The 22,785-nt window shown below is 32.1% G+C and overlaps 1 protein-coding gene across 1 annotated transcript; it reads right to left on the reverse strand.

Moving 5' to 3' along the window:
- Positions 1-7,713: 7,713 nt before the first annotated feature.
- LOC133195086 (perlucin-like protein) lies at positions 7,714-19,976 on the reverse strand. Its single transcript, XM_061330962.1, has 6 exons — positions 19,916-19,976; positions 18,929-18,931; positions 18,076-18,312; positions 17,710-17,789; positions 8,147-8,243; positions 7,714-7,946 (listed from the first exon to the last, which is right to left on the reverse strand). Exons 1-6 carry the CDS (start codon positions 19,974-19,976, stop codon positions 7,714-7,716), a joined length of 711 nt encoding a protein of 236 aa, XP_061186946.1.
- Positions 19,977-22,785: the final 2,809 nt, after the last annotated feature.

A 22,785-nucleotide genomic window follows, 5' to 3' on the forward strand; every position in this document is an offset into this window, starting at 1 on the left:
GTGTCTATTCCTTTAGCTGGTGCTACTTGACGAAGAAATGGTATACTGCCTATGTTGGTGGATATGTTGATAAAAAGTTATATTCTCCTGCAGTAATTCACAACCAGGCCAGTACCTGGATGAGTACATGTGGGCATATGATAGTTACATTGAAGAAAGGAAGCAAGGTTTCAACGAAAAATTATTCCAGGGGCAGTATTTATTTGCATGATAAATATACATATTTTTCAGGTCATAAACTGTAAATCAGTATCCTTTCTTGCTGACAAATACTGCTGTCACTAAAATAAATTTTTGACTTTACAAGAGATTGTGTTCATCTTTTTCAATCATTCAAACTGCCATTTAGCTCATACGGTAAAGCGCTCGTTCCGTGATCAGAAGGTTGTGGGTTTTAATCGGCCTGCGACTGACCTAAGTCGTAAAATATAGGTAGAAACCCTTCCACTGACAAGCAATCGACACTTTGAAGTGAAAATTGCGGGTCTTTTGGATGAGACCTTAAAAACCAAAGTTCCCTGTCACACAGGCTTTACCACAATAAAGTTCCCTCAATGCTCTGTGGTCTTGAGTGTCGAGTAAAGGTCTAAATTTGCAGCACTTCACCGATATAAGTTGACGTCTCTATATGATAGAAAAATTCTCGAATGGGAAGTAAAACAACAAGCAATCAATAAATCCATCCAACAGTGAGAAAACATGAAGACTCCACCATAAGTAAGTAAATTTAATAAAGAAATTATGTATTTTAGTTATACTAGGTAGACTTTAACAGAAAAAGAAAATCTTACCAGTACTTTGTTACTTTTTGCCAAATTGACGATTGTTTTAATTTTAACTGGTCGCCCGCGTGGCACAGTGGTTAGAATCTTTATTCTAGAGTCGCACAGGAGATTTTTCTTACGTCTCGGGTTGGAATCCCACTGCTGGATGAGGAAATCGTTCCTTAGGATGAGGCCGTTTAAACCGAGGTACTGTGTCGCAGTAGGTGCTGGCAAGAAGTAGATCCCTCACTGATCAAAGGTCGTAAGTCTAAATTAGCTGCCTTCCGACGGCTAGTTTAGTTTTAACTGTTTCAACCTGTGTAAATAATTCTCGAAGGAACGTTAAACAATCAAATAAAAATTGGTTTTGTGGGGACGTCATTTTGTGCGTAAGTCTATATTCAGAAGATTCAATGAATAAATATGTTGACAAAATAATTGTTCGTGGGGATGTACATTGATAAGGGTGACCCTAGAAATTCACGAACATTGGTCTACCAAGAACATTGGTGATTCCACAGTACTACATGTAAAGTCAAGTTAAAAAAATATTTATTCTCCTCCACAAGTAATGCTATAATCGTGTGCATTTTAATTAAGAATTAGATTTCTTTTAGAAAATCAAGAGCATTAGCAAAATTTGAATGAGTGACTAGGGAGGATGGACCTTAATTGTGTTTTGATTGATTGATTGATTGAATGTTGTTTAACGTTCTATTAAAAAAATTTTCACTCATATAGAGACGTCACCGTATGCTGGTAAAGGGCTTCAAATTTAAACCTATACTCGGCACTAAGGATCATTGAGCAGTGAGGGTTCTTTATCGTGCCAAGGCCTACCGTGACATGGAACCTCGGTTTTTAAGGTCTCATCCGAAAGATCCAAAACTTTCACTTCTAGTGTCGGTGTAGCGAAGAAAAGTGACCCCTGTAGAATATTGAAATACTGACTGAGGGTCTTTTTTCTACGTAGAAATTTGACCCCCTGGTCAATATTCTACGGGGGTCACTTTTCGTCGTTACACTGGGCGCTTGGCGAAAGAACAGTCACTATCTATAATTACGTCTTAGGTTTGACGCGGCACCGAGACCGAGAATCGAACTCGGGCCTTCCGATCACGAAGCGAGCGCCCTACCACTAAGCTACCGTGACTGGTTTAAATTTATGCTTTGGAAGACAATAACTTAATGGTATGGGTATTTGAGACATACAGTACCGACCAGACAAAACATGGCACCCAAGCAGTCCAAGAAACAGTCCCCGGGACTGCTCTGGGACCGCTGCGGGACTATTCTAGAAAGCAAACCCAGCAGTCCCTGGAACTACTTTGTTCATCCGTGCGTGAAAATAATTCTGAGTGACAAGAAAGCCCAGACCCTGTATTCCGAATTTGTAGGTATCATTTTGTACAGTGGTTTGTTTACTTTCAGCAGAGAATTTGTAAAAGAAGAAACAAAGAGGATTTTCCAAATATTTAACAAGTACGGTTAGTTACTGAAGAAATATAGGATACTAATATACGTCAACCGCCGATTTCGCACAATTGCAGTGTAAAATCAATTAGAAAAATTAATTAAATGTTGGTAATAATAAAAAGTTGTTTTGCCAGTTAAAAGAAACGGAAGTCGTAAAAAGATTTTTTTTTAATTCGTGTATTTAACATAAAAAACAGGTGTTTATAAAATTAAGCAATTTATTTAATCAATTAAAGCTGTTAAATTATATACTCAAAGTTTACATTTTTGTATGTCCTAAAGAATTAAACAATCACTTCCTTAAAGATTTAAAAGATATTCAAAGCTACATGCTGCACCGGAAAGTGATTATTTTTAAACTGTGAAGGGTGATACATGTATCACGGGAAAAAAAAAAACATTCAATGCCGTTTTTTACCGCTTGAAAATAAAACCTCATAATTAATTCAAATAAAGACAATCTTTTTCAATGAAATAAATTTATCTGATATTCTCCCGTCATATTAACAACGTGAGCAATAATTCGTTGATTTTTTCCCAGATTAATTTTTAACTTATAATTAAGTTTACAAAAAATATATAATTATATTTTTAAATAAATATGGTTGAAAATATCGAAATTTGTGTTTTTATTTCTTATTTCTTTTGAGTACGTTTGAGGAAAAACAACATACACTTAACAACTGCACTGTCCGGCCGATTAAATGCCATATACAGTCTATGTTATATGTACATACCTCGCTAAGGTTTCAGTCGCCTTCGGGCATGAATAGCAGACAGTCCACGTTTTTTATTTGGGTATCAATGTTACACATCACTGACCATGCTGATCAATAATGGCATTCATTTCGTTCTTCAGACAGCAAATATCCTTGTTTGAATAAATAAAGTATAAATGTATTTCAGGATTATTTAATTTTTAAAATAGCTGAGATACTCACTTGCATGATTTACATGTACATGCACACCGATGTAAGGGCTCAGTAAATATTTTAGTGATATTGTTTTACGGTACGTAATGATTCTAACAATAATTAAATGGACAAGTCAATAAAAATTATAGGCAGAATATATTAGTCGGCAAAGTTTGATAAAGAATTGACTGTCATTAAATTCATAGTATATTTTCTCAAGCTTCAACGTCAATGAAAATCATATTCGGAGTAATATGGGAATCGTCCTTGCTCTATAATTGTAGGATCTATAATATTCTAGTCTAAAAATAAACCATTTATTTAATAAGCACTTGCAAACATTGTATGATTAATTTTCCATAAAAGAGTATACCGTAACCATTATCAAGAAATCAAATTTAATAGCCAAATTGGTTTACTTTGGTGTCAAATTAATATGCTATAGATGTAATTACATGTATTTAGTGTTAAAGTTTCTTTTCTTCTATTATTATTATTTTTTGTTTATATACTGTAATCTTATTACTTAATCAGAAATAATTGTCACATAAGAATTGTGAATATGTTGTACATGTAATATAACACTTTTTCTCCTAAAAAACGATATCATTAATTTCAACTGCCTTTATATTACTGACATTGTTTGTAGATTCACTGTCCAAATAGTTGCTACGCCCATTACATTATCAGACCCGCCTACTGGGACTGGTGGGACTGCTTTCTGGGACCGCTGGGACTGCTGAAACCGCTGTGGGGCTGCTCTGGGACCACTCTGTGACTGCTCTCAGACTGCTCTAGAAGTCCCAGAAAGCAGTCCCTGGGACTGCCTTTTGTCAGGTTGGGTCTGGTTGGTACTGTACATATTTCAAACTTTCTCTGTGTTGATTTAAATTCTCTCATTTCTGGGAGAAACATTCACAATTTAATTTAAATTCAATTTTGTTCTCACATTTATTTTAAAAAAAAAACAACATGAAGAAAATACAAAAACGATATCAAACATTATACAAGAGTGTACAATTTACATTAAATTTGGAAGGGTATATCTCTTTTTGGGTAAATTATTCAATTTACTGAGGTTATCGATGACAGATACTTTTGAAGGCCACAGCGTTTTCTTCCTCTCTTGTATAGTTGAATAAATTCTTCTTCATAGGAATATAATAACAGGCTAAACGGCTAATAAAGGAGCACAATTATTGCCCATCAAAATTTCAATAGTTTGTTGGAAGGCCTGGTCTCCGAGTACTATATAGATATTGTCCATGAAGAGCTCCATTATTCTTTCAAAATCAACATTGGAGTACTTTTGCGCAGAGTGATTTTCAAAAAAGTTATTATGTTGCTGAACAATTTTAAGATACGAAATTTTCTGAATTCATTTTTTCGCAGAAGCAGCTGTCTATTCTAATTAAAAGTTTATTTTTTAATTTATCGTGAGGAATGGCTGTAGAAAACAGTGTAGAAAAGTTGCACGTTTTGATGTTATTGATTCATGAAAATATATAAGTTTTAAAGATAGGGCTTGGTAGAGCACTTGCTTATCCGCAAATTCTTTTTGTAAGTAAGGATGTATATGAAGCCTGGGAATCTAGTATAGGTAGCGTACATCGAACTCACCTTGGTTGACTGGAATGCTAAAGGTATTAAACACTGAAATGTTATTTTGAAGAATCTCATCTTTAGACAGTGACCTTTGAGTATAATTTGGATTTCACAGAAGTAAAATAAACCAGGCTCCTCTCAAATACAGTTATAACAATTAGCTTTGCAAACAAAACGATAGTGTTACAGACCTTGTCTGCCCGAGTCAAACCATAGTTAATGCAGGTTTTTTTTCTTGTTCTTTTATCAAATCATATTTTGTGAAAACGGAATGATAGACAGTTTGCATATTGCCTTTTAGCTTTCTAATACGATTCTTTAATATATTTCTAAAATACTTTATCTGACAAAATCTGGCATAATCTTCGACATAATAGAAATGAATTTCTGAAGCCTATTAAAAGATTGGGGCCTCGTGCATTTAGGAGTTTTTAAGATGATTGCTTTTATTTTAATTTGTTTATAATTTAATAAAAGATTGGAAGCTTAAGCTTCTATGAATTGCCAATTCAAAAAAAATAAAAATTCAAGGGTTGTACGATGGAAGGATGTGATAAATTAAAGGGTTTTTATCACGTACCTAAATTTCTTTAAAATAAAACACTATTATATTCTTGAAACATATAATTATCGTTTAATTATGAAATATTGTTGAAAACGGCCGTAATTAGACGATAAAACGTCCGTAATATAGGGTCCTCGGAGTAAAAATTCTCCACTAATTAGATAGGGGTCACGTGGTACTGAAACGTCATAGGTGTCAATGGTCAATCAAACTCGTAAAGCTTATCGTTAGAAAAAATACATTGAATAGATATTTACGCTAAATAAATAGAATACACAACACAGCCGGTTGAAATTTTGACATCGACTATATTCCTTTGGTTATGGACGGTCAATCTTTTATGTATGAACGTCTTGCTTTACAGTTAAAATGATAAAACTGCGTAAATTTATAAAAACTATCTGTGAGAGAGTTGGCTCTCCTGGTTAGGTCATTGTTAGCTTTTTGACCTTGTACTTTTTCTGTTTCACGCATGCACATATATTTAACTATATCTGTAATCTGTCTCTACACTGTACTTAATGTCAGTTTATGAGAATAAATTCATTGTCATTGCAGAGAGAAATAACCAGAAAATATGCCGACAATTGGAGAGGTCACCGAAGACGAAGCCGTTGATAACTCGGGACTTCGACTAAATAGAACGCAAGACTAAAGTTTAACTTCGTAAACATTTATAAATATGGGAATTCTAAATTCTCCTTCATTATTATTTTAATTATATATAAATAAATCCTATATATCTTCTATCTGTTCTAGCAGTGAATATCATGTACTAGAAATGACACTACTTCAATGGCGCCGTACGCCATTACGAAGTTCACAGCATTCCGACGAGACTCTGTGCGACTTTTAAAAATGCATGTTTGTCATTTGTTATCTTTTAAGGTATCTTTCCTTAAAATATTTTATAGGACAGAAAAAAATAATTCGTGATCGATCGGGCATAAACGATTTGCAGAAAAGGGCCTCCCTTTCATCTCTCGTCCTGGAAATGTGAAAAAAAGAATTTCCTAAAAACCTTTCTTATGCACATGTGTGCATCCTAACGCCATGAATTATACCTTACTAGCTGTCAATTATACAATTATCAATTAATTATTTTCTAACAGGTTTAATAGACACAACAAATGACCCTTTTGTATACACAATAAGTACTTCGCTTGACCAGGATTAACACCTATGACATCAGAGCAATGGCGCGTAACATCGGCGATCCAAATATGCATATTGGGAAATTCAAACTTTGAATCGCTGAATCATCAAAAATATTAATTTTCTAGTAAAGATTTCTAAATGTATGATTTTAATAGCATGTAAACTTTGTCATATCCAAATATTTTGATACGTGATACATGTAAAAATCCTTTAAGACGTAATTGTTAGTTGACGTAAGGCAAAATCAAAGGAGTGAATCGAAGGAGGCATTATATATGTTTGGTCCATTGAATGATCGTTGTCGTTGACTACGCCTACGACTAGGCGTATCGTTAAAAAGTCCCATCACATTTACATTGGCACAGTGTGGGCTTGAAACATTCCCTACATTATTTATGTGGTCGTTGCAACCATGCGTATGGGCTGTGCCTAGTTTCCTAACCAAATATTCTTCTCGTTGTCAACGGAATGGACTATAAGATGGATGATATATTTTTTCGGAAATTCTAATCTTCATTGTAAAAATAATCAACGTAATTGAAATGTTTACAAAAACGTTGATTGCTGTCATCAATTATTTCAAACCTCTGTCCCGACACTTTCTCACTGAGTGAACCCTTTGTGTTCAAAATATAAATCAGTCAGCATAGAGTTTATTCAATTCCATAGAAACGTTTGAAGTTTTACAAATCAAATTTACTCCTGTTTTAATATTAAATTTTTTTCTCATAAAGATTGCAATAAAGTAGTAACTGTTAAAAAAATATCACAGGTTTTGCACAGGTTTAGAGGAACATGTTGAAACGAAAGACACAGGGTCTAAAAAAAAAATTAAAATATCTCTGAGCGAAACCCTACAATCTTTAATTTTGGTAAAGATTTTGTTTGTTTTATGCCAAAACTGTTTATCTGATGACTTCATTTATCATAAACTGTTAATGTCTCGAAGGAGAGTTCGAGTGGCACCAACCATAATGTCAGAGCCTGTGCCCCTTAAAGACTCAACCGAATCGAAATTCATATGCATATCTCATTAGACTGACTTGCGCTAACAGTTTTAAAATAATTATAAAAATCTACAATATTCTGTGTGATGCTCTTTAGTATCCTTATTATTTACATTATGCCAACATTCTTTATTCGTATATATTGCATTGTATATGGAGAGTTCAAATAAAATGAAAGATAAAAAGTAAATGGAGCACGTGAAGAAATGTTTTTTTTTTTTATCTTAATCCTTTTCACAGACGAAGGAAGCAGCAAAGGTGCATGTGCGATCCATCCAAAATCCATTCTGGCACAAAGCTGCGCAGTCTTGATTTCCATTAGCATCATTAGGTTCATCTGTATACCAGTTCCAATATGCCATGCTTCTTTGTTGGGTCCAAGTAAATAAACCCTCTTGATCAATATCACTTGTCCCAATCCAAGTATTGCAACATCTCCACAAAACCGAACAGGCAGCTGAAGGCAAAAAAAAAAAAAAAAAAAAAAAGACAAGATATTCTACTTTCAGTATTTCAATTTTTTTCTTATTCGGGAAACTCTTTACCAGGTTAAGATGTTCATCAATTCTTAAGAATTAGTGCATTATGAACTATTTATGCTGCTTAATTAGGTTAACTTTATTCTCTCTTGTACTCATATAACTATCTTTAATTCACCAGCATCCCATGGTGGCACGAAAACATCCATGATCCATTGGTTCTCCTCGTCAGTGTCTATTGTAACCATGTGAGCACCACGGCTCTCACAATATAGCTGAAAAATGTATCTTTAACATTAGAATATTCATATACTAAGATAGCAGACGAGTGTAATTGATAAAAGCTACATTTTCATTTGATACTAATCTTTTTTCTCTTTTCTTGTTACAAATTTTTCTTTTGTCCTTAATTCTTCGTTTTTGATATTTCAAATTACCGTTCTATTTGTTACTTATAAGAACAAGTATATAGCCCTTCTTCTTTTAAGTATATAAGCCCTTGATTAAGAAAGTTATATGCAAATTATAATAGAAGAAAGGAATACGCATACAGTACCAACCAGACCCAACCTGACACAAAGCAGTCCCAGAGCAGTCCCGGGGACTGCTTTCTGGGACTGCTTTGGACTGCTAAAGCAGTCCCAGAGCGGTCCCAGAGCAGTCCCAGAGCAGTCCCACAGCGGTCCCAGCAGTCCCAGAAAGCAGTCCCAGCAGTCCCAGTGGGCGGGGTTAATTAATTTAATGGGCGGAGCTTACTCAGAATGAGATTACCAATAAACAATGTAACTATATAAAAGGCAGTTGAAATTGATGAGCAATTCTTTCTGAGTAGTATCAACAAATATTTACAATTCTTATGCGACAGTCATTTCTGAACTGTTAAGAAAATCACAGTACGCGTATAGAAACAAATTATAATTATTGAATGAAGAAGACGTTCACACCTATTAATCACATGAATATTTAAACACAATTATTTGGTATATTAACATCAATTCTCTGTAAGGACCAAAATTTTACTGTTGGGCTGTGGCACACACCATGAGCGATTTTCATGAAACTTTTTCAGGCGATTAATGACCATACACTATGACATAATCAACATTCAAAATTAAAGTTACTACCTTGGTTGCCATGGTAACGGGCTAATATAGATTTTGTCCCAATTTACTCTCAATTCAAGCATAAAAATGCTATATACTTGATTTCTTGTGGTTTAATCATCTTTATTATTTTGAGATAATTCATACATTATATGAATAGAACAAATGAAGCACTATATAACACAATAAAAAAAATTCTACAAGTCACCTGCAAATTCTTCAACTGATGGCTCAAAGATGACCAAATTCTTACATTTTGAAAATGGTCGTTTTTACCCTATATTTCAAGAAGTCTTTCAAGAAATGCAGGCAATTCAAGAAAAAATCACCTTAAATTTTAGAAACACCATAATAATATCAGTTAACTTTTATGAAAAGTGGAGTGGGGATTTTTTTCGTTTCGGTATTTTTAACTTCGAAAATTGACATTTTGCCAAATAATATTTTGTTCAAAATGTTACTAGACACTGGTTGTTTTATAAAATTCTTTTCCAAACATTTTTCTCACTAATAGATAAGACAAACGGAATGATAAGTAAATATTATTAAAGATAATAGATAGGATAAAACAAAATTAAATGAATTATTATTGTTTCTCTATGATCCTTTACAAAGGGCAGGTAACTCAAAATCTAAAGAAAATTAGCTATTCAACTTTTCACTGGAACTTATTTCAGTAAACAACATTTTCAAATACTAGGTAAAAAATGGAAAAAGATAATGGATTAAAACTCTAATGATACTTTTCAACAAAAAATAATAAATAAATAATAAATTATTACTTTTTCATGCATAGGTAGGTAGATACGGTGTATTAATTTAGCAGGTTTGAAATTTGATAAGCTAATGTAAATTTCCTCCTTTTAAATTTTGCTTGTTCCCAGATGCAAATCTTTAGATATCAATTTTATTTGGTTAAAGAAATTTAGAATTATTTAGACTGACCATAAATTAACACCCCATTAAAAATAATACCATTAATGTATAGTCTTACAATCAGAAAACATACACATATTCATGTGAATATGTATAATTTTATCGTTACTTTTACAAACAGTTTTTTTTTTCAAATTATTAATCAAGCAAGAATCTACATCTAAACATTATCCAAAATGTGTATTTAGAGATAAACAAAATGTAGAAAATAGCTGCTATATATATAGCAATTTTGTAGACAATAGAAACAGCTAGGCTTGATGTTTCCATGATTTCTCTTTACATCAGAGGTTGACCATTATGTGGTGTTGTGTCTGACCAGTCAAGAAGAATTTTAAATGGGTTTGAAAAGTGATACTTGAAATAATCATCTTCATCTTTTCTCCTGGATAAAAAAAACATACATGTATATTTTAATCAAAAATTAATTGTTTAATATCTAGTACATTTTTCATGTGATAACAAATAGAAGTATATAAGCATATCTATTTTTATCAAAATGTATATAATACTAAGCGAGTAGTTAGTATTTACATCTTGAAATAAATTGCCTCAAAATTCCTGCATGTGTACTTAAAAAAGCAGGCTTCATATCACAGGTGCTTGGGGACGGGACCCCCCCCCATAAAAATTCATACTCTCGGATACTAAAAGAGAACTTTTAGTATCAGAGAGTATGAATTTTTATAAAAGGTTAGTTTTAGGTTATATTTTGGATTTTTGAATTGTAATACTTTGTTAATGTGTCATAGAAATATATTTTATTATAAAAAAAAAAAAATCGGGGAGAACCCTTGGAGTATGGAACGCGGGGGAGGGGATCCCATTCCCAAGCACCTGTTCTTCATATTTTATCGCCTTTAACGCAGACAACAATGCATCAATTAATGAATACCTTAAATAAATCATTAATAAATACAATACATGCCGCAGACGTACGTAGCGCTAATTCATGATTACGCCAACCACTCCATACCCAGTGATTGCGCTAAATTTTGAATACGCCAATTTATGTACACATACAGTATTTTCAGTGTAGCGAATTGCAAGATAAAGTAACTGAAACAATTTACCATCACCTACTTCAAAAGCTGTCCCCATGCTCTAACAGAATCTTCTCCAAAGGAATATTGTTCAGTTAAGATACTGTCCGATGTTCAATTCTCACGGTCAATTGCAAGGTTTCTGTCTCCATTAGTTAATTTTGTAACTGCCTTCTGCTTCTGGTATATAGCCTTTGTGTTGAATAAAGATGATAAAAACACAAGAATAAAGGTTTTCTTTAATCAGTTATTTCCCAAGCATTTGCAACTATATCGATCATTACTGTATACTGGATATTTCTATTTGTAGTTAATTTATACATGTAGGCCTATGCAATTTTCTTGTATAAATCATATGCATTAGGGATAATCATACAAGTCATCAACACTATTTCATATATATATATTGAATTAATTAAATTATAGTGTACTTACAGGTGCTCATATATCTTTCATCGTTGTACTATTTGAGTTCAACCTTTCATAAGTGATGCTCCTGTGTCACAGTCCTAAAATGTTAACAATATATACATAATAGTATATATAATCAACAACCAATTTGTATTTCTTTTCATAATTATTACACCCCCAGAATCTGTCAAAATCATGACTTTTATAAAAGATTGATAAATTTATGGTGGCAGTGGCATTAAAAAAAAAATGAAAACTCATTATCCAGACAATTGTAATATTAAAAACTAAAATTCACCTGCTTTTTACTGAAAATTATTTCTCTATATATCTTTTCATCTTTTTTCTTTTCAAAGCACCAGTACATCTAAAATATGTTCAAAATATTTTTTTTTCAAATTAAAGAAATTCATTCTTATTGTCAATCATGAATGCATACATTTACATTGGTATATTATATTTATATCTTATTAGTTTGTATTTATAGCTGCAGTTAAATATGTTTTGTTCTTTTACAGTGAATCGGAATTATATGACTTCTTTTTAGGCTAAAAAAAATTGTATGTGTTTCCGTTAAGTCGACCATCTCTAATTTTTACCCACGACCTACTACTTTTTGGCCAAATTAGATTTTAAACTGTACCAATTGCGGATTTAGAGCCCCCCCCCCCCTTGTGTCCAAAATATACATCAGATTTAATAAATCAATTTTTTGGTGTGGCCTTGAGCCAGTACCCCGAGACCAAACTGGTCCCCACCCTCTTTTCAAGATTCCTGGAACCACCACTGTGTACAATGTTACCAAAAATATATATATTTTTTTAAATAGCCTTGTGTATATTTTTCATTACATACAAACTTACATCTTCTACAATATTCTCCTTCTTTTGATAAACTTTGTAGTTATGATTTGCCAAAGTAAGTTGCTTTCTGAAGCAAGCAAAAATTCCTATAATGCAAATATATTAATAAGATATATATCTGGAATGTCCTGCTAACATGGTGATCTTTGAATATAGACCAATTAAGTCTATTATATAAAAAAAAATATTTAATTTAAAATTATGTCAATTTATTTGAAAAAGCTTCTTACATGTAGTTTTTATACAAAATGAATATTTGAAAACATTCAAATTTATACCTGTGCCTAGGGTTGTTCTAACCATTCCCACTGACTGCCCTATCTTCTGCTTGTTGTTTTCCTCCAATTGCATCTTGCATTTTTCTCATGGGTTTTAGAGTACATGGAATCCCACATGATGGGAATGCAAGTCAGACCTCATAAAATTTGTTTCAATATTTTGCAAAGTGAATTTGACATTAAAAATCTATTATCATAATAAAGACCTGTACATCATTATCAAGTTGAATGCTGAGAAAGCAGTGTGATGAATTCCTTTGCCATTCACACCTGAATTCCATTTTAAAAAGTTGAAAAACACGTCATTTTTCCGTTATTGTTTAATGTTTATTTTTCTGGCGTCTGTTTTTGCCACATGTTGTTATAAACTTCTTTAGACTTCAATACAGGAGAGTCAACAAAGGGAAATAACACCAGTTTAATTTTTTTGTCTTCAGTGCAAAAGAGTCAGCAAAGGGAAATAACTCTAGGTTAATTTTTAGGAAAAGTTATAATTTGAGGGTATTGGAATATGACTTTTAACTGATTTCCCCACCTCAAATCTTTTTGCATCTTTTAGATCTAAGCTTGATCTTACTAAAAAGATCTTTTTTCTAAGTTTCAATTGCCTGCAAAATTTAATATGCATATCAAGAAATAGGCACCTTTGTATTCATTTTTTATGACAAATTCATGTAAATTGATCTGTATCATATTAAAAAACCTTGGGTGAAATTGAATAAAATTTAGATGCACAGAAACTTTGATTACTTAGCTATAAAATGAAACCCATGTTATGTTCATAACTTTCCTACATTAAGGAAGCACGGAATTATTTTACATGGTGATGACAATCAGGTCAGTTTTGCCATGACAAAATATTTCAAAGTCGTTGCTATGGAAACCAAGGAGGTACTGTCCAAAATTTACCCACCAATAGTCTTTATATAGGGCACTCTCTAATATTATAGTGATAAAATAAAATTCCATGATAGTGCGTGGCCAAGCATTTTTGGTCCTTACAGAGAATTGGTGTTAATTTTTAACCAAAATAAACCAATTTCTTTTTTTTTTGTGATTGATATTGGTTTTCATATTTATTTTTTTTATATAGAAAATTAAACTGGAATTGTTTATTTTATACCAGAATTAGCTTTAAATAGATAATAATAATTATAGAGCAAGGCCAATTCCCATACTATACTCTGAATGCATTTTTCTTAAGTATTGGAGCTTTTGAAAAATTCTTTGTTAAACATTGCCGAGTATTATATTTCAGTCATGATTATTTTCAATTACTTCCCAATTTAATTATCTTTAGATTCTCAGTTTTAAGTGTTTTAATATATAAATGTTCGAGTGTACATCTGTAAATCACGCAAATGGAACCCTCAGATTATGTTCAAAATTAATCCCGAAATAAATTTATACACAATTATTGAAACTAAGATTTTTTGAAGGACATAGATTGAAATTAGTGTCAATGTTGACCAGCGTGTTCAGTAATGTGTAACACTGATACCCAAATAACATGCATTGATTTTCTGCTAATTATGCCCAAAGGCGATTGAAACCTCAGGTGTTGACACCATTTTATACAATCCAATTGTATTAAACGGCCAGGTAAACACAATCAAAAGAAATAAGAAACAAGTCACAATTCCCGATATTTTCAAATGTTTATTTTTTAAATAAATGTACTCTTTTAATGACTTGTTTATAAATTAAAAACTAATTCATAAATAAATCCCGGAATAATTGTTCACATTGTTTATGTGACAGAAGAATGGTAAAATAATTTTATTTCATGGTCATTAAATAAATTATTAGGTTTTATTTGAGGGTGGTAAAAAATAGCATGGAGTGCTCTTTTTTAAGCATGGTATTAGCTTTTTCAATTAAGAAAAAAAATCCAGTACAGTACGTTCCTCTGAATACATGTATCTTACTGAAATGACAAATTTGTTTGCTTTTTGTTTGTTAATGCAAACTTTGAGTACATATGTAATTTGACAGCATTAATTTATTAAATAGGCCTAGATAATTTTTTTTTCAAACACCTGTATTGAAGTTTAATTTAAGGGATAAAAATTATCCCCTGACTTCCCTTTTTAACTACTTTTATTTTCTTAAAATTAATTCTAGACTACAATTGTGTAACTTTACAGCCCTCTGAAGACATTTAGTAATTACATGTATAACTATCTCTATTTATTTAATTTTTGTAAGAAATTAATACTCGATTTTTTTTATATTTGCTTTTATCTTAAACACCTCTCTGCAGAAAGTAAACAAAACAGCAACAAGGAGCTGCAAATTCAGAATACACAAGGGGCGGAGCTATCATGTCACTCAGAACCTTTTTCACGCATGAGTGAACAAAGCAGTCTCAGAAAGCAGTCCCTGGGACTGCTGGGACTGCTGGGTCTGCTTTCTAGAGCAGTCCCACAGCAGTCCCAGAGCAGTCCCATAGCGGTCCCAGAGCAGTCCCAAAGCAGTCCCGGGGACTGCTTTCTGGGACTGCTTTGGCGTCAGGTTGGGTCTGGTTGGTACTGTACGTTTACAATACGAAGAAAAATCCGTATCTACCCTAACACTCTCTCCCTCGAGACCAAAACCGAAAAGATGAGTGAGAGATTCAACATACCTAGTTTATAGTTTGCAATGACATTTAATGAAAACTCGTTGTAAAAAAAATTGCAATGAGAACTCGTGATTTTTTTCTTCTATTTTCACTCGTGCTTCGCACACGTGAAAATATAAAAGAAGTCCTGTCCCAATCTTGAAATAAATTCCATATCAAACGACAAAACATTGAATATCCTCTATATACAATAATAGATAGAGGATAGTGAATTATAGACTGTGATGATTGAGTGTCATGTACATTTAGCATACTTGTCATTTTTAAAAGATGACTATAGGTTTCTAGACGTAATATTAAACGAAGAAATATACTACCAGACTGTATAAACCACTTCCTATTTCTTTCTAAAGGATGACTGCACTTAAGAACATACAAAATTTGCGACAAAATAAACTTTCAAAACAAGCATTTTTCTTTTCATTGCAAGAATGGCCAACATCCAATCTACAACTTTATCTAATTACGTTTGATAAAAGTGTGTGTTTACGAAGTTCGAATCTGTTTTCAAAGGCAGGGGTCATCACAATTTCTTAAATCTCTGTTCGATAATGAGGAGGCCCACTTTTTTACTGACTTTATACACAGTCAGTGCATGTTTGTCTGTTGTTCTACGATTAACAGTACTTGTATATTTGCATAAATAATAATCTGTCAAAAGGAGTTTAAAAGACAAATATGCGCTTATGGTTAAAAAGAGAACAAAATGCTTCTTCTAACATTCGCTCCATGTGTTGTAACCAAGGATTGTGACATGTTGAATATTATAATTCACCACGTGATTTCTTACCTCAGGTAACTTCGTGAATACTAAATTCCATCACGCGACTTGTAAGGTAGCATGTTTTGTGCTTACTAGGACATTGTGTTCGAACACGTTAAGTGATCTGGCATTGATATAAAATATGCTTTAATTACATTGACGTGCTAATATCATCAATTTCGTTTAGAAACCATTGTAAGAAGTGTATTTGTGCCATACAGAATTGAGAGGGAGATTGAAAAGAGTGATCACGTTCTTTTTTCAAACATGTCATTGTTATTTATCAAGTCTAATTCTAGACCCATTCGTACAATGTTAGCTCCACCTCTCATGCATATCTAATGTTCAATCAAGGGCAGGTAAGTGTAAATTCACTATATTTGGAAAGCAGTAAGGACAAAAAACATAGAGTCATTTTATTATATCACAGTCTAAAATGGTTTTAAGATTTAAATTTGGCTCCAAATTGACAGGATTCTTTCATAAACATACAAAAGTGAAACAAGGTTTAGATATAAAAGCAACAGAAGCAACCGAAAAATACCCAAAAACAGGCGTTAAGTGCAGTCATCCTTTCGGTTTCACACTTTGATATTTGACCTTTACCTTGGTAAGGATACTACAATACAATTAACACTAAGATTCTACTATGATATTATTTCAATTAAAACAATTAAAACAAGGTAATTGATTTAATTATTTATATAAATGTAATTTTTAATTCCGTAATAATCAAAACCTTTCCGGTTTGATGCAACCTTTTCCGAAATTTTGTATAAATTTAAAGTTCAAACAGTAGGGATTTGATTATTTATAAATAGCTTTAAGTTTGATTGTGAATATGTAATGTTGTGGACCCATTCATTTTCATGGGGGTGAGATGTTTTGGTTTTGGAATAACCATTATGTGGTTGATATGGAAAAGTGTTTAGATGAAACTATTTAGTCAATTTTATATTAAAGAGAGCCGCCCGCGTGGCGCAGTGGTTAGAGCGCCTGCTCTAGAGTCGCGAAGTAAGGAGTTGATTCTTACGTCACGGGTTCGAATCCCACTGTGGGACGTGGAGACCGGTCCTTCGGATGCGACCGTATAAAGCGAGGTCCCGTGTCGCAGTAGGTGCTGGCACGAAAAAGATCCCTCACTGCTCAATGGCCGTAATTGCCGAGTATAGGACAAAATTTGCAGCTCTCCACCGGCAATTGGTGGCGTCTTCATATGAGTGAAAAATTCTCGAGATGGACGTTAAACAACATACAAACAAACAAACAGATATTAAAGAGAAAATTTAAAGTTTGGCGATTTAATTTATTTCACGGTCTTGAAATAGAAAGAAAATAAGAAAGGATGGAACCACTGTATAATCTTTGATATTTGTTAACGTAAAGATTCGTTCCTGTAGTCAATAAAAAATAAAATAATTGAGTTTTAGAAAACAAATACAATTTAAAATGTATGTATCTTCTCAAAGCCTCTTTTTGTTTTCAAGAGATGATTCATGAACTCGTTCTTCAGGATCTTTATTTCACAAGGAGAGTTTGCAACGAGACTTGTACATGAAGTATGGAAAATCTTTGTTTCCTTAATCCTTAAGTCCTCAATTATTTTTTTATCCCTGTTATCAGAGGTCACATAAATCTTATGAAAGGATATAATATGTCGATACTATCCATTCTGTGAAGTAAATGAAACTTTAACACCATGTCCTCAAGGTAAACCTTACCTCAGCAGTCATCCAATTCATGGCAGTTGGGCTCGCAATGTAACAATGTCCATCGTACAGTATCCAACCTGAGTCACAACCTATGAAACAAAATGCTTGAATTTACTAATGTTTACAAGAAATACTTGATTAAATCGTTTTGAAATAGTCATTTCGATAATTTTTTATTCATTATATCTGAAAGCTATAAGCAGCTAGGTTTAAAAGAATTAAGATACCTTTAAGGAGCAAAGAAGAATTCTTTTTGTATGTCTATAACTAGTCTAGAGATATTAATAAATTAATGACACTGATATTAATATTAATGTGTTTTAGTCAAGCTTAGGACTACATTTTATGAATAAGTCGGAATGATCATAAACAAACCATTGCTGTGCACAAAAAGTTCCCATCCTATTTCTATTCGACTTCTGTCAACTGTTTGTTCATTAAGGCTAGACTTCACAGTTTTACAGTGTTCTGTTGCATTATTGTACAGCATTCCTGCACAGTTTTTGTTGTGTAATAAACAGCGAAGTCCACACTGAACTCGACTAACACCCTGTAGCGTTTGAGAGACGTACACAGCATCGCTTTTTGGTAACAAATTTCTATACTCAGAATCTGGTTTCAGCAAATTGTGGTGAATTACCAATAATGTTGTGCCGTGTTGAACAAGATGTGTATATGTATAAATCCATATTAATTCTTTTGAAAATTTAATCTTTTCTAGAAACATCGGTATTTTATTACGTTGAAAAATGTGTTATCTGTAAAAGAAAATTATATGTAAGCATATTTTAGAATTTTTTTGAAAATAGAATAAAAACACGATTTAAAAAAAGAAGAAGAAAAGAATTTTTATGCTTTTTGTAGGCAACTTCATTTTACTACTGAAGCACTACACACTTTAGTGAATTTCATTAACTATGATACTCTCTGTTCATTATCTTTTCAGAAATTTAGTCACAAGTACTCAAGTCTCCAAATTTCCGTACGAATAATGAATTGTGATAATGCAATTGAATAATATTACGATTTAAAAAAAGAAGAAGAAAAGAATTTTTATGCTTTTTGTAGGCAACTTCATTTTACTACTGAAGCACTACACACTTTAGTGAATTTCATTAACTATGATACTCTCTGTTCATTATCTTTTCAGAAATTTAGTCACAAGTACTCAAGTCTCCAAATTTCCGTACGAATAATGAATTGTGATAATGCAATTGAATAATATTACCTTCTGAAATATAAAAATAGACAAAATGGTACTGTTAATCTTATTTTATTAATCAAAATGATATAAATTGATTTTTAAAGGATGAATCCTGTATCAATCTTTTCAGGAACCACTGAAACACATTTTACTTATTGTCATGTAAAACGTCGAATATCACACAGTAATACACATAGCGTTATTATGTGGACCCTTTTCTAGAGCCTTTTTCGATCTCAATTTCAATGGTTTTGATTTTCACATAAGTAACGAGGATTTCGGAAATGTATGATTTTTCCGAATAGGGTAGCGGATACATGTAACAAACAATATAACCTCTCTCAATAATATTAAAGCTGAACACGATTCATAAAAGGAATTTGTCGGCCATATTCTTTTATTCCGTCATTATATCTGAGGGCCCCTATATAAGCCGTTCACTTAGTCACTGTTCAGTGTAATCAATTGTCACCGAGGACGTATGCTATATAGCTATTGTACAACACTCGGTAGCGACAGAAGTAAAGACAGGAGAGAAAGATACAAAAGAAACTTACATCAGCTGCCGTATAAAAAACAAACACAAATACACAATAAAATGTAAAGAAAGATAATATAAGATAACCAGCACAAACACGTGTCGTCAACTTCACGCAGGTAACGAATGTGAAGGATATATCCCAGTGCTGTTGTTATCGGAGATAGTAAAATTAATATGGTGTTTACTTATGTACAAGTCGTGTTTAGCTTTAGGTATATGTTAGAAAATTTTTCCCGTGTACCATGAGATTTGGTGCGGAACGAAGCTAGGGATCAAATCAAATGGCGATGGAAAAGTTTAACAACATACTTAGAACATGTTTTATACGAGAAATTAAACCCTTTGTGTCTATTTCATTACAACTCGTGTGTTTCTTGTTATTCCATCAAGATAATGATGTTTTAATTCTGATTGGTGTCATTTTTGTACAGGCCCAGATGTGATAATTATACCCTTAAGTGTATATCTACCTGTCTGTAACAGGTCAGGTGACGGTCCACAGGGAGTAGTTTCAAACATAATTAGGTTCATTTCTGCATATTCAAAATAAAGTCATGTCTTTTGGAAAGGATTTCAGTCAGAAGCTTAGGAGTCTTTTGGACATTTTAAGCTATCAATAATAATGATGATAATAGTTTGAAAAAAAAAATTATGCACACAATGGCATAGTCACTCAACCATGAAGCTTGGGCTTGGAGTGTACCAAGTTATTTCAAATTGGTAATTGCAAAAATTCTTTGTTCGAGGTGTAAAACATGTATTAACATATGCCAGTATAATTTGAATGTCTGGCTTTGAAATAGCATTTGGTCACCTATACTTTACTGACGATAGGACAAATATAAACCCAGATCTCAGATTATTCTTCTTAATATAGTCATTTAATCTGAAGTAGAAAAAATTATAAATTTATGTTGGTTGGAAGACCTTTTATGTTTGATATATTTTAAATCTCTGTATCCCAATTTCATAAAGTACCGTGTTTTTATGCAATGAGTAAATGATAATGTCGCATTTGATTTGACGCATTTTCAATAAGAGCTTTTATGTTTTCTTTTAATTAACATAACAAGGATAAAAAGGATATTTAATCATCATTAGGAGAAAAAGAGACGACACGATTTTAAGCATCTTATTATCTTTATGACAAAACAAAACTTTAGTCCAATAACTTATCTATGCCTATGAACAATAACATTGATTCCAATAAATTATTTATCTCAGATATTGTTAGATTTAGAAAGATAAAACAAATTGTGATAACCAACTGTCAATTTTTTTCTGAATCAAGATGTAACATCATCAAAGAATACACCTGAGATTCATATCTTGTATATGCTTTAATAGCTTTGAAATTTGTTAGTAAAGTGAAAAAGGTGAAGATATCATTTATAATGTCGCAGAAAAGAAAAATGTAAGAACATTTTTTTAAAAAGTTGATTTTTATTTATTGTCTCCAGTCTTTGGCACCTTTTTTCAGCTCCTCCAAGTCTTTTTTATTTAAATATTTTGGATTTCGGCTTGAGCATCACTGAAGAGACATAATTTGTCGAAATGCGCATCTGGTGCATCAAAATTGGTACCGTATATGATTTAAATTTTCATAGCTTCTTGAAGGATACAAAGACAGTATATAAGTAAATTGCGAAAGCAGTCTAATTGTGGTCTTTGATATAGGTACAAGGGAAAAAAAACACCTATCTAGAACTTCAGTTTTATTTACAATTTTCATAAAATAAAAATACAAGTCTATATAAATGATAGATTGTATGTTATTTAACTTTTTTTTTTACTCAATACTCGGCCTATATTATTTTTTATTGTGCTTACGCCCCGCTGACCTGGGACCTCGGGTTTTACGCCTTAGATTTGATGCTGCGAGGTGAACGAGAATCGAATTGGCCTCCCGGTCCTTTTACTTATTGAAGTTGGAGAAGGGAAAATTTAATAAACCATGTATATCCTGTAAAAAGCAGTTTTTTGGGGAAAAAATGTTGTTGTTTTTTTTTTCAAACGATTAAAACGTTAAAGTACATTTTGTAATGAACCAGGCATTTTTTTTAAAATATAAGATAACCCCAAACAAATATTTACTATAATTAACTATGCATGTAAATGGTGTATACTATAGTTAACTATAGTCAATTCTTTGATACTTTAGTTTACTGTGAAACTTTAGTTAAAAACTTCTTTCAATATTTTTTTCAATGCTTAGATTTTCTTAAATATAATAACGATGCTGTAAAGTTTTGAAGTAACATGTGAATATACACGTAATCCTATCATTTATTAATATTACAAATGTTCATGTATGAATTGGAGAATCAGAAGAAAAAAAAACGAACAACAAATTTGAATCCATTGTAAAGATATTTTGATGAACTGTTGAAAAAGCTTTGAATTGCTACAGTAAAATGTTGTTTGTTTCGGGCATTCAAGAGGAAACGAAGGTCGCGGATATTTATTTGTAGGGAAACTTGGTTTATGTACTGTACATTGCGTATGCTTACAAATAGTTATGTACTTAAGGTTTCTTTTAAATATACGTTGCCTGTATGTTGTAAATTGTTTCAACACTTCTGGTTTGTTGAAGATAATAGTTTGTTATAAAGAAATGCGATTTACTAAAGCGTCTTGCAGTTCAAATCTGAGTAGCATGTCAAACAGCAGTCATAATAACTAAATCCTTACTGACCCTATTCATTGAAAAATAAATAAAGTAGAAGTATAATATAGTATTTGTAGTAAGGTTTATATTATGTTTGTATTTAACATACATGTAGACACATGAACAAGAACATCAATAAGATATAAATAATTGTGTGAAAACAAATAATGTATTGATGAAGTTTAAAACAGAAGAGTACAAAAATTATGAATATTTACATCAGGTACAGCTTACTATGCAATCATAGTTAAATTTAAAAATAAATGATAATTTATACAACCTTCTTATATATTTAAAGAACTTTTTCACAGTACAAGATTTCCAGCCCTATCCGCTAATTTTAAATCATACAAATTAATAATAAGAATGCATATTTATTTATGTAGAAAAAAAATTAACTTTTGTAATATTAATTTCCTTCTTAAAGTCCTCAACTTACCTGAAACACTATCTTCTACTTTACTATAAACTTTCTAAAACATCAAAGGAGTGTATTTTGAAATCTCGCATGTAAATCTTTCTTCAACATATTCAACCAAATGTGAACTTGCGCTTTCCTTTCATTGGCTGGGTATAAGAAGATCTATGATGATTGGTCCTGTTTATTGAAGATAAAATACATAATTTAAGATTCCCAGACTGCGTCATGTAGAAGACAAAAGCACTGTTTTC

This window comes from Saccostrea echinata, unplaced genomic scaffold (assembly GCF_033153115.1).
Source record: "Saccostrea echinata isolate AGI-Se365-2 ecotype Australia unplaced genomic scaffold, CSIRO_AGI_Sech_v1 ptg000029l, whole genome shotgun sequence".
Lineage (NCBI taxonomy): Eukaryota > Metazoa > Mollusca > Bivalvia > Ostreida > Ostreidae > Saccostrea > Saccostrea echinata.

What these genes read in the sequence shown, in the direction of transcription:
- LOC133195086 (XM_061330962.1), bottom strand. Translation starts at nt 19,976, where the DNA reads ATGAACCTAATTATGTTTGAAACTACTCCCTGTGGACCGTCACCTGAC. An exon ending in ACTTTTTGTGCACAGCAATG is followed by an intron (nt 17,790 to 18,075) that starts GTTTGTTTATGA and finishes TTTGTTTCATAG; the next exon opens with GTTGTGACTCAGGTTGGATA. An exon ending in TGAATTGGATGACTGCTGAG is followed by an intron (nt 8,244 to 17,709) that starts GTAAGGTTTACC and finishes TACATTTTTCAG; the next exon opens with CTATATTGTGAGAGCCGTGG.